The 13,173-nt window shown below is 44.8% G+C and overlaps 1 protein-coding gene across 1 annotated transcript; it reads right to left on the bottom strand.

Moving 5' to 3' along the window:
• Positions 1-1,911: 1,911 nt before the first annotated feature.
• Positions 1,912-9,588, bottom strand: LOC139441095 (ral guanine nucleotide dissociation stimulator-like). The gene is made up of 6 exons (XM_071222138.1): positions 9,542-9,588; positions 7,173-7,295; positions 5,675-5,785; positions 3,629-3,822; positions 2,133-2,310; positions 1,912-1,971 (listed from the first exon to the last, which is right to left on the bottom strand). Exons 1-6 carry the CDS (start codon positions 9,548-9,550, stop codon positions 1,912-1,914), a joined length of 675 nt encoding a protein of 224 aa, XP_071078239.1. The 5' UTR covers positions 9,551-9,588.
• Between the last annotated feature and the right edge of the window lie 3,585 nt (positions 9,589-13,173).

Genomic DNA, 13,173 nt, shown 5'->3' with positions numbered 1-13,173 from the left:
CTGCACTCTCTTCAGGTAAAAGTTGGAGTGGGACTCATGGACCACTTGGTGGATGATGTTACCATTGGACCTCTGCAAACATAGAGCTGGGTACTGAGCCAGAAGGCAGCAGGAACTCTCCACACAAGCATTTGTCCCATGAAAGGGCAGACCTAGCAAACTAGTACACAGTCTGTCAGGACACAGTGACGATGTACCTGGTCAGCCTGCTCAAATGCAGCAGAAGCGCATCATGGCAAGGTCTAACAATATTCAAAGGCTGAATCACTCAGGAAATTTACCATCTCTATAGGAAATGTGGAGATGAATAAGGCCACAGCTGATGACCCTGCTGGCTTAATATGGTTTGATTGCTTGATGAGATACCAAATACAGACTAATATATGAAATATGTTAATCCATCCCATTTTTGTTTGTTTATTCATAAAATGAACCCTCTCTGTGTGGTGATGTGTGGAGTTGAAGAGGTTCAAGGCCAGTAGAGTTGACTACTCAGCAGGATACATGTTACAGGTAGTTAAAAAATAGAAACGATAAAAAGGGAAAAAGGGTGAACTTTTTTCTCTACAATTCTAACCTATGTGAGGCTTGGATATCCACCGTGTCAGAAACCTAGTTAGTAGGATTGGAGGTACAGATTAATTTGGGAGTGGACATGTGAAATCCTCGATGCCCCAGATTGAGTCTGGGTTATGATCCCATCTCAGTCATCTCGGGGCTCTGGGTGTGTCTGTCTCTCAGCTCAGACAGACACTGGATGGTATCCCCGGCCTGGCACACTTGTGCCTTGAAGAGGCTGATGGCATAAGTGAACCCATCAGCCAACTGTGCTATGAAGTTCTCATTGGACTTCTGCCAAGAGGGAGCCCAGTACCAGCCTAGGTCTCACTGGCGGCCTGTCTGGGTGTTGGCATTGCGGTGATTCCCACCACAATTTCCGCTCCCAACATCAGGCAGTCCTTAAGCAACTAATTATGGTTAAGTGAATTCAGTGATGTGGGTCTTTCACCAATATGACCATTGTCCTTAGAAGGGGAGGTCAGGACACATGGAAGCACAGAAGGGATTCCCTGTGAGACAGCTTTAGAAGATGGCCAAGTATATAGAGCAAGGGAAGAACCTCTCAAAAGGAACCATCCCAGCTGACACCCTCAAGTCTAACTAATACTTTCGGGAATTGTCAAAAATTAAGCGTCTGCGCTAAACACGACCCAGTGGGGTCCTGTGTTATGGCAGCTACACAGACTTTTACATCTCTCGACAGTTATGTTATCCCGGCAGCACTGCTGACGTGGTTCTTGACATGGGTGACACCATGTGCTCCAGCAGTGAGAGCCTGCATTGCTCAGGCGAACAGCCTGCATTACTGGAGAAAGTCTGCAAGGACAGTGCCTCTCACTGTTCTGCAGAATGCCTGGGGCAGCTAGCTTAAAAAAGCAGAAACAAAAACAAACAAATAAAATTGGTAAAGAAAAATACAAATATGCTTGTTGTCTACTGTGAAATTAAACAACATAGGTCTCCTAATATTCTTATTAATACAGTATTTTCTTTCTACAACACTTGAAGCTGCAGAGAGAAGGGGAGGCCTGAGAACTTTTTACTTGGGACTGTGAGACACTGTAGGGAAAAGAACTGAAGGTCCCTGGGGGAGCCCCAGACTGTTCTGGGGCCCTGGCATATAATCTCAGGGTCACGGGTATGGAGACCCATGTGGGCTAGCTCTCACCTCAGAGCAGCACTCTCTGGAGTCATTGGCCTCATGAATCTTCCACTTGTCCAGGGAGGTAGAGTAATTGAACTCATTCAACAGCTCCCTGAGGATGTGCTCATTGCAAAGACGCCTGCATCCTGGCTTCTGCTGCTTCATGCCTGGTCTAGCCAGAGCAAGGCCTCTAGCTGAAAAAGGCACTAGCTCTTCAGCAGGTCCTTCCTGTAACTGTGCAGTGCATCTGAGCTCAGCTGGTAGATCTGGAGCATCAGAAAGAAACAGATTTAAACACATAGCTGATTTCCACTTGCCTTTCCAGAGACAGGAATGTTGCCAATGCCTTTTAGCGAACTCCTGCTTATGAAAAACCCCTTCCCAAATCATCTTCCCACATTGCCGTTCCCTCACCTTCTGGTGTTACATTCTGGGGCCCTGGATACTCCAGATCCACACAAAGAAAATGGGCCTGACAAAGGTGCTGTGAAGTAGGGACGTTGAACTTCACCAAGGCTTGCTTACAAAGGAACAAGGACAAATGTAAGGGCTCGCCAAACCCTTGCATCTGGTCTGGCCAGATTCCCACTGTAGAAGCCATGGCCCTGTGGAGAAACAGATGGGGATCAGAGTCAGAGTCTGGAATCCTCCTTCAACACACCATCCCCGGGCAATCTTTTCTGGGATGGGGACTTTGTGCATGCCCATGCCCAACCAGGGCACAGCCCAATGCCAACCCTTACCCCCGTGTGTCTGTTCTGGGAAGAGCAGGCGTGGAAATGCAGTGGGTTTAGCAGGGACACCCTGTGATTCTTTTCTTTCCAGTGACTTTTCCTCTCAAGGTCTACACACTGCCTTCCCCAACCCTTCATGCACCTGCTTGTCCACACTGAGGCTTGAGGTAGATGGCTGAGCAGGCTCTGACCACATGTCCTGTTTGGGGCCTGGGGATGGTGGTGAGGAGAGTTGACTCTGGGAAGGGGCAGGCTGAGGGGCAGTGGAGTGTGGTGTGTTGGGTCCCTGGGGCAAATCGCAGACCCCTCTGCTTCCGGTTGTATGAGGCCAGGGGCCCTATCCACAGATCACTCTGTTCTGTTCTCTTGGCATAGATGGCGCCAGAGCTCAGGCCTCCGTTGGGAATCAGATCTCTAAGAGTTTGTTGATGCCAGACCCTCTCCCCCACAGCCAGTGTGCTCTCAACACCGGAGCCAACACCTTCTACCTTTTTATTTGATTCCTTGATGAGTGTCTATTGTCACTATTAGCAGGTAAGTCTTCAGGCGTCCTGGAGATTCTGATTGTATCAGAACTAATGGAGAAAGGACAGGACCTGAAAAAGATATCTATTGTGACTGACTGGTTCATTGAGTAGATTTGATGCCCTGGGATTGTGTCTGCTTCATTCACTGAGTTATGCCAAATGCCTCTAGTATTGCCTACTTGTAGTAGGTGCTTCACCCACATTGTCAAATAAATGAAGTCCAACCATAACCATCCCCGATATCTGAGTGGGCGTGAGGACCCCTGCTATCTCCAGAGATTCCTAATGTGGCAATGCCAAAGACAAGTGCAAAGATCAATGAAGTGCTTTCCCCAACACCTTGACAGATTGTTTTCCTCTTGCTTTTCCAAGCTCAGAAATGCCACAGGCCCCTATGGCTAGACAAGAATTTTTCTGTGGTGGACAGAAAAAACAAATTGCCATGAACAGCACATCACATCTAGAATCCCTGTCTGCAGGGCTACGTCCAACTAAGACCTGCCTGGATTGTCCCCACAGTAGTCCCTGCGAGAACATTATTAGCTTTGTCCTCTGTCATCAAAGGAACTGACTCTGGCACAGGGAGATTGATGACATTTATGTGGCACACTGCTTGCTGTGAGCAGAATCACAGCTGTGCTGAAAAGGGGGCACGTGCTCACCGAGTCAGCAGATCATCCATGAGCGTTGGGGCTCGGGAGAAGGATGGGTGCCTGGTCCCGAAGGTGGAGAGGTGGGAGATGTTTCCACCCAGAATAGCTGGAGTCATGAACTCCGCCAACTTCTTCAATGTCCCTCCTTGGAGGGCCCGCATTCTGCACGCTTCTTCTAATTTCAAGCTGAACTCAGCTACACCCTGTGTAGGACCAGGATAGACACATAGTCAGTGGCATCACCGTGAATCATGAGCAGTACTGAGGTCTGGAGTTTATCCAAAACTGTCAGCCCATCAGGGCCTTGTGGAAGAGAAGGGTCAGGACTGCCCATGCTAAATAGGGTTTTATCAGGAGGTTTTAAAAGTACCATAATTTGGGGTGTAAGGGGGTATCGATTTAATTATTCCGTTCTAGGCATTTTTTTTTAACATGAGGAGAAACAGACTTTCCATAGTCATAGTCTTATGAAGAGCTTAACACCCACGACACATTAAACAGCACTGCCATCATAGAGGTGAAATCCCACAGGCTTGGGAATGTCAAATGGTGGCTCAAGGTCATGCAGGTTACAAGTGAGAAGTGCCCAAAGCTAGGGATGCATGGCATTGCCTCTTAGCTACCTGAGCCTTACCTGCTCCTGACATGGATGGAAATGGTTGGGGAACACTGTCCCTCCTTATTTGGGAAGTATGTACAACATGGAGAGCCACAGCTCATGAAAACCAGTGACTTCCAAAATGACACTTATTTCTCATTCCTGTACACTGAATGTCATTTTAAGATGCAGAAATAACACAGGGTCAAATGCCTGGTGACACATGACTGGAGAAAGCTGGTCACCAGGCAGGAGTCTGGACACATGACTCAGGTAGATCCAAATGCTATGGATGGAGACAAGTTGACAGGTGAGTCAAAGGATGCTGGGGAAGAATGAAAAAGAAGGAACACTGGGATTGCCTTGGGCACGTTATAATCAGATTGGTAAATTTTTCTTTTTCTTTTTTTATTGTTGTTCAGTTACAGTGGTCCGTATTTTCCCCACATTGCTCTCACTGTGAATGGATGAGAAACGCTGGCTGGGTGCAAGGTAAGAGCCACCATCAAAAAAGTTCTATTGGCACTGGAATGCTACAGATTTTCCTTTTGGAATCTGGCTGCGGCTGCTGAAGTTTTATTTGTGTGTGTCCTTTCAGGTGAGGAGAGTACAGGTCAACATTGTGGTCTCAAGTGTGTCATCCAAATTCCAATGAGTTCGGAAACCCTCGCATTTCAAAATGTGCCTTTAGAAGTATGTCCTAAAGGAGGGTACTGGGGTCAAGTGAACTCAGTGATGTGACACTTAACCCAATATGAGCAGTGACCTTAGAAGAGGACGGGAGGACACAAGGAGGCACAGAAGGGATTGCATGTGACACAGAGATAGGGACAGCCATGTACGAACATGAGATAAACCAGTCAAAAGGAACTAGCCATGCCCACAATCCCTCTTCTAACTCTTAGTCTCTGGAATCGTGAAAAATTAAGTGTCTGCTCTCTACATGACCCAGTGGGTCCTGTGCTGTGGCATCCTCAGCAATATACACAGTTTCCTGGGACACACTTAAGTGATCTGGCAGGACTGCTGACACTGCACCTGAGGTGAATGACACCATGTCCACCAGCACTGAGGGCTGCGTGGTGTGGCAAACTCGCTCTGTTATTGGACATGGTCTTCAATGACTGTTGAACTTACTGCTATGCAGTAATGTGGGTCAGGTAATTTTAAAAAAACAAAACAATCAAAAAAAATAAGAAACATACAAATATGCTTGTGGACTACTAGGACAAAAGAATGTGTTCTAAGTATACCTATTACAACAAGTATTTCCTTTCTACTCTCGTAGCTGGAGGGAGAAAATGAGGTCCAGATTCCTGTGTATATGGCACTGTGCATCAGTGTAGGGAATGCCAGTGGAGGTCCCTGGGGGGGTCCCCAAATGGAGTCTGCTCCTGGGCACCTGAATGTAATCTCGGGGTCATGCGGATTTTAGACCCTCCTGGGCTAGCTCTCACCTTAGAGCAAAACGTGCTGGTGTCGGCAGACTGAAGCACCTTCCCCTTGACTAGCGAGGTGGAGTAGGTAAACCCAGTCACAAGCTCTTCCACGATGTCTTCATTGAAAATCTGCAAAGACAAACCCCATACCCAGCCAGTAAGCACCAGGAGCCCTCCAACCAACCTGTGGTTCTGCCCTGTGGCAGCCCTGGCAAACTGACACAGTCTATTGTGACCCAGGGATGATGTTACTGGCAACCCTGCTGTAGTAGAAGCAGAACTGATTCAGGTCAAAGGCCAGATTACAATGGTTGCCCTGGTCTGTGAACTGAAACGTTGCAGAGAAATCCTCCTATATTTGACTTTCTCTTAATTTTGTGTACAACACCCCCTAGTCCAGCGTGATGATGAGCAAGATTTGGAGGTCTGCAAGGACTGTGGAGCTGACTATTCCACCGGAATCTTGGGGCTCATAGGAAAATCAACAAAAACAGCAAAATGCTAATGTTCATGACCTCTGCTGTGAAGTGTAACTCAATTTTTCTCAAATTTCTCACAAACATGTGAGGAATGTCTTTTTCCTGTCTTACATAGCTGGAGGGGGAAGTGGAGGTCCAGATTCCTATGTGCATGGGACTGTGGGACACTTCAGAAACAGTACTGGTGGAGCCATGAGGAAGCCATCCCCATATTTGAGCCTAGATGCTTGGCCCTCTCAGGTCACCTCGAGTTCCTGGGTGTGGAGAATCCCTGGGCCAGCTCTCACCTGGCACATTTGCTGGATGGTTGCATTAGTGTAGTGCACCTGTGCCTTAACCTTGTAGATCTTATAGTCGGTCTCATGCACCAGCACCTCAATGATATCATCACTGGAGCTCTGCAAAGACAGAGCCGGGTACTGAGCCAGGAGTCCTCAGTAACCTTCCACACAGTCTGCAACCCTGTGTAATGGAGACCTAGCAAACTAGCACACAGTCCCTCAGGATGCATGAGGCTGTTCCTGGTCTCCCTGCTGAAATCACAGCAGAATGGCATCATGTCAAGTTCTCAAAACAGAATCACTGAGGAAAATTACCTTCTTTATAGGGTAATATGGAGATGCTTAAGGCCACAGCTGCTGACCTGGCTTAAATTGGTTTGTGTGTTCTGTGAGTTGCCAAGTTCCAGACAAATGTATCAAATATGTAAAATCCTCCCATGTTGGTTTCTTTGTTGTTTTACAAACACCACCCTCTATGAGAGTGTAGACTTGAAGGTGTTCAAGGACGGCAGAGCTGACTACTCTACAAGATACATGTTCCAGGTATTTAAACAATTGTAACAAGTAAAATGGAACAGCAAGAATATTTTTTTTCTCTATAGTTCTAACAAATATGAAGAACAGATTTCCACCCTCCCAGAAACCTGGTAGTAGGATTGCAGTTACAGATTAATATGGAAGTGGACAAGTGAAAACCTCGAAGCCCCAGATTTGAGCCCCATCATCTCAGGGCCCTGGGTGTGGGCCAGCTCTCACCTCAGACTGGCCATGGACAGTGTTTCTGGCCTGGTGCACTGGTCCGCTGTACAGGTTCAAGGCATAATGGAACCCATCAGCCAACTCTATGATGTTGTGTTGGGACTTCTGCGAAGACCGAGCCTAGTAAAGGGTCAGGTGATGTCATGAGCCTGTCTCGGCATTGCCACTGGGGCATATTCCCACCACAATTTCTCCTCCCCACATCTGGCAGGCACAGAGAGGCACCTGAAATCACCTCCAATCAGGGAAGAAATAAAATGACACCTTGAGGGACCAGATAGTAGAAGAGCTTGTTCCACAGCATTCACCTTCTCATCCTGCCTGCCATGACCTTGGGAATGACCATGACACTCCCTTCAGTTTTCTAGTACCTAACAAGCCTCTTGTACCGATAACGAGCACCCCTCATCCCGATTCCCTCACCACCTCACACACACACACACACACACACACACACATATATATAAGCAGGAAGAGGGGTACATGGTGTGATGCAGCCCAAGTGGGATCCCACTGGGGGCCTGTCCTTGATGGACCAGCCCTTCATTGCCCACCCTACCTGAGGGTGTATATTGCCAGGTGGTGGGAGCTGTTGATGACGACGGCTCTTGCGCCAGCCTCTAAAGCAAGAGAAACTTCTCTTGCTCTGGGCTTTCTTTGGCCTGGAGCCTCGAAAAAGAGGGAAACAACACAGAGACATCCTAGTCTCCTGACTGTGTGCAGTCAACTGACCTGGATAGGCAGTTGTAACTAGAATGTGGGTGCCTAGTTACCAGAGTTCTAGTTTCTCTTGGGGGTCTGTCATAAAGAAAGTGATGTCACCCCTTCAAGATTCTATGACCTAAACACTCAGCAAAGTGGGACTAAAGGGAGCATTCCTCAACATAATAAAGGCCATATATGAGAGACCTACAGCCAACATCATACTCAATGGACAAAAACTTAGAGCTTTCCCACTAAGATCAGGAACAAGACAAGGATGCCCTCTCTCACCACTCCTATTCAACATAGTATTGGAAGTCCTAGCCTTAGCAATCAGACTAGTAAAAGAAATAAAAGGCATCCAAATTGGAAAGGAGGAGATGAAACTGTCACTGTTTGCAGATGACATGATAGTGTACATGGAAAATCCTATAGACTCCACCAAAAAACTACTTGACCTAATAAATGAATTTGGCAAAACAGCTGGATACAAAGTCAATACTCAGAAATCAAAGGCATTCCTGTACACCACCAACAAAACTGCAGAAACAGAAATCAGGAACAAAATCCCATTTGATATAGCAACAAGAAAAATAAAGTACCTAGGAGTCAACCCAACCAAGGAGGTAAAAGACCTGTACTCAAAAAACTACACAACACTGATGAAAGAAATTAAGGAAGACACAAACAAATGGAAGCATGTACCATGTTCATGGATTGGGAGAATTAACACCATCAAAATGGCCATACTACCCAAAGCGATTTATAAATTCAATACAATCCCTATTAAAGTACCCATGACATATTTCACAGATATAGAACAAACATTTCAGAAATTCATATGGAACCATAAACGACCCTGAATAGCTGCAGCAATTTCGAGAAAGAAGAACAAAGCAGGAGGGATCACAATACCTGATATCAAACTGTATTCCAAGGCCACGGTAATCAAAACAGCCTGGTACTGGCATAAAAACAGGCACATAGACCAATGGAACAGAACAGAGAGCCCAGAAATAAACTCAAGTCTTTATGGTCAATTAATATTTGACAAAGGAGGCAGGAGCATAAAATGGAGCAAAAACAGCCTCTTCAACAGATGGTGTTGGGAGATCTGGACAGCTACGTGCAAAAACCTGAAACTTGATCAGCAACTTATGCCACACACAAAAATAAACTCAAGATGGATAAAAGACTTAAATATAAGTCATAACACCATAAAAGTCCTTGAGGAAAACATTGGCAGGAAAATCTCAGACATTCCACGCAGCAACATCCTCACAGACATGTCTTCTAAAGCTAGGGACATAAAGGAAAGAATAAACAAGTGGGACCTCATCAAAATAAAAAGCTTCTGCATGGTTAAAGAAAACAGCACCAAATTACAAAGAGAACCAACAGTATGGGAAAACATATTTGCTAATGATACCTCAGACAAGGGCCTGATCTCCAAAATATATAAAGAAGATTCTATGACCTGAGCCCCTTCCTCCAATCAGAGCCTCTCAAAGTCCCCTGTGGGCTGTTGAGTTCCCACCCTCCACTCCCATGTAATCTACATATCTGTACACTGATACCGAACACAGTCCTCTCCACAGCTCCCTGGGAACACATCAGGTCCATGGCTTGGGGGAGAAAGCTGAGTTCAGAACTCTTTTTCTTACCAGTTTCATGTCCTGAGGATGCCTTTGTGCTTCCAGGGCCTCCCCAGTCTCCCAAGCTGCACAATGAGGATGATGGTAAAAACCATGTCCTAAGGGCATCCTAAGGTGAAAATGAGATAATGTCTCTTAATGCCCTTGGTCTGACATCCCATGAATCTGATGCTGAAAAATAGAGATAAAGAGTTACAAGAAAGGCCCTGGCTGGTGTAGCTCAGTGGATTGAGTGTGCGCCTGCAAACCAAAGGGTGGCTTATTCAATTCAAAGTCTCAGTCAAATGCCTCAGTTGTGGGCCAGGTCCCCAGGAGGGGATGTCCTTAGCAGTGCACACTTTTTTAGTGTCATGGGTTTTTACTGGGAAGTGGTCAGTATGGCAGTGGCAAATGTATCCCAGCCCTGAACTGGAAAACCAGCAGGCATGAGGCAGCACACAAGACCCTGGCCTGCAGTTTGGCTTTTCCATGGGGAACCAGGCTGGCATTGTACCTAGGCTGTTTTAAGGCTTGCTTCTGCTAAAATTCCCTCACCCTGAGTTAAGACTGCAGATGTTTAATGTATATCGCTGAAGCGACTCCCAAAAGTCTGTGCTAAGCTATCCCAAGGATGCAATGTAACCAGATCAATCACTTTTATCATTACCTTGCATTTGCAACAATTTTTTCCTTTGTTATCTGTAAAAAGTAATCAATTAAAGTAAACCTCAGTATAATGAATAAGAACCTTCTTGGACGTAATGCTACTGGAAAGCAATAAAAGCCTGTCCAGGCAAGGGTCAAGGTGCTCTCTCTCTCAGAGAGTGGCTGTGCCATCCCTTTTTCTGCACAGGAGTTCTACAGTCTGTGTGAATTTGTTCATCGCATCCACAACACACAGACCCCAGGGGCCAGAATCCACATCAAGTTTTGCCAGGGATGCCACTTTGTTGGGGGTCCTTATTGTTTGCCTGTACTGGCCCTTGGGCACTCTCTGCCTTCTTTGTTTGACTGGTGCTTCAGTATTGCCCACTGCAGATAATAAAACTGAGCTAAGGTTGAAGAAATAATACAATGAAATAAGAAATTGAAATGCATGTTCTCCATATCAAAAAATGTTATAAAAGTATTGTTGGGGTCCCCAGTTATCTCAATAAAGCTAATTAAGCAGTCATATTTTGGATTGAAGACTCATTAAACCACATTCCAGGTAGACTATTGGATTGAGAGCTGTAACAAATCAAATTGCCTTTCACAGCAGTGTTTTCAATTCCTTAGTGTACTGGAAGTAGGTTTATCTCTACCAAAACATTCTCCTTCTTGTCGTTTGGCTCCTGGTGAAAATCATGGGAGATCCTTCTGGTGCAGATTTTCTTGCTTTGGAAGGAAGTCTATCTCTCTGTATATATGGTAATTTCTCCTAGTGAGCAACTGAATGAAGAGAGCTTTTATGAGAATCGTGAAATAAGAAACAGCAGAGGGAAACACAGTTAAGTGTTCTAAAATGTGTTGTAGGAAGAGTGTAAACTATTGGGGGGATTGTGGGAACATCTATTCATTTACTTCAGAGATGGTAGAAACTTCCAATAAGAAGTTGTGGTGACTCTCACAGAGTAAGGAGTTTGGACTCAGAGTCACAGATCTCTTCAACAGAATGTGGGAGACACATTACCATTTCCATTTTTGAATGCACAACTGGTAAATCACTAAATCTTATTAAGTCCGTGGAAGACTCTTGGGAGATGTAATTAGCAGTTTGTATGCACTGGGTAAAGTCTTAACAAACCGTAGGTTTCTGTCAATGTAGTTGAGACACTTTCCTCCAGATCCCAAAGCACATCATTGCCAACACCGAGAAGCATGGAGACTTTACTTCTTTCATGTTTGGTCACAGAGGACAACACCTATGGTTGATTTAACCATCCAGCTAATTAGTGAAATGAGATAATTTCTGGATGATTAGAAATTTTTTATGGTGACTCTATTGGCCTAGTAATAAAGAGTCTACAGATATATGCTTCTGCATGAATGTAGGTGAAGCACATGGTGGAAAGACCCTGACCAAGTATCAGTTTGTTAGAGCTTTGTCCCTATACTCCAAGGCCATGGGTTCAGTCCCCAGTCAGGGCACATACGAGAATCAAGCAATGAAAGCACAATTCATTGGAACAAATCAATGTTTCTGTTTGTCTATTTCTCTCTCTCAAATAAATAAGTAGACAAATCTGTTGAAAGAAAGAAAGAGAAAGAAAGAAAGAAAGAAAGAAAGAAAGAAGAGAGAAAGAAAGAAAGAAAGAAAGAAAGAAAGAAAGAAAGAAAGAAAGAAAGAAAGAAAGAAAGAAAGAAAGAAAGAAAGAAAGAAAGAAAGAAAGGAGATGATGGCCAAGTAAGTGCAAGATGAGCCCACTTCCTTTAGGGCCCAGTATAAATTTAGCATTGAGAGTATTCAGCCATGTTGACATCATGGCCTCTACATCATGGCCTCTTGATAGGATGTGTTCTCTCTATTCTGTCAACCTCTAGTTTTGCGCTCTTTCAAACCATTCTCTACCTTCCTGAAGCCTGGATGATCTTTTGAAAATGTAAATATAATGCCTTTTATTTAAAACTTACACAGATTTCTTGTGGCCTTTAGAAATAAGACCAAAATCCTTAGTATGTCCTTCAGGCCCTCCATGATCTGACTTATGCTTCTTTTTCCATTTGAGTCTCTCCTTTCACCCCATCTATCTGGTCACACTTTGTCATTGTCTTTGGATGGTGCTCTTTAACATCACCTTACAGTTGTGGCATTCCTTGTGTCCTAAAGTTTCCTTCTGGAATAGTTGAAAGAGTGTTGATACTTCTTTCAAGCATCTCCCATATTCCCTCTATATTCCTCTCTGCTCCATCACTTACACAGTTCTCTTCTTTTAATTTAAAAAAAATATATTTATTGATGATGCTATTACAGTTGTTCCATTTCCCCCCCTTCACTCCACTCCATCCTACCCCCCCTCCCTCCCACATTCCCCCCCCCCCATAGTTCATGTCCATGGGTCATACTTATAAGTTCTTTGGCTTCTACATTTCCTATACTATTCTTACCCTCCCCCTGTCTATTTTCTACCTACCATATATGCTACTTATTCTCTGTACCTTCCCTCCTCTCTACCCCTCCCACACCCCTATTGATAACCCTTCATGTGATCTCCATTTCTGTGGTTCTGTTCCTGTTCTAGTTGTTTGCTTAGTTTGCTTTTGTTTTTGTTTTAGGTGTGGTTGTTAATAACTGTGAGTTTGCTGTCATTTTTACTGTTCCTATTTTTCATCTTCTTTTTCTTAGATAAATCCCTTCAACATTTCATATAATAAGGGCTTGGTGATGATGAACTTCTTTAACTGGACCTTATCTGAGAAGCACTTTATCTTCCCTTCCATTCTAAATGATAGCTTTGCTGGATACAGTAATCTTGGATGTAGGTCCTTGCCTTTCATGACTTGTAATACCTCTTGCCAGCCCCTTCTTGCCTGTGAGGTCTCTTTGGAGAAATCAGCTGACAGTCTTATGGGAACTCCTTTGTAGGTAACTGTCCTTTTCTCTTGCTGTTTCTAAGATTCTCTCCTTCTGCTTAATCTTGGGTAATGTCATGATGATGTGCCTTGGTGTGTTCCTCCTTGGG

The sequence above is a fragment of the Desmodus rotundus genome, chromosome 8 (assembly GCF_022682495.2).
Source record: "Desmodus rotundus isolate HL8 chromosome 8, HLdesRot8A.1, whole genome shotgun sequence".
NCBI classification, from domain to species: Eukaryota; Metazoa; Chordata; class Mammalia; order Chiroptera; family Phyllostomidae; genus Desmodus; species Desmodus rotundus.
This window is presented reverse-complemented; position numbering and strand designations above follow the sequence as displayed.

Bases quoted from the DNA above. Each gene is read 5' to 3' on its own strand.
- LOC139441095 (XM_071222138.1), bottom strand. The intron at 5,786-7,172 runs GTGAGAGCTGGC...TTGTCTTTGCAG, and splicing joins CTGTCCATGGCCAGTCTGAG to ATTTTCAATGAAGACATCGT. The intron at 3,823-5,674 runs GTGAGAGCTAGC...GGTCCTACACAG, and splicing joins CCAGCACGTTTTGCTCTAAG to GGTGTAGCTGAGTTCAGCTT.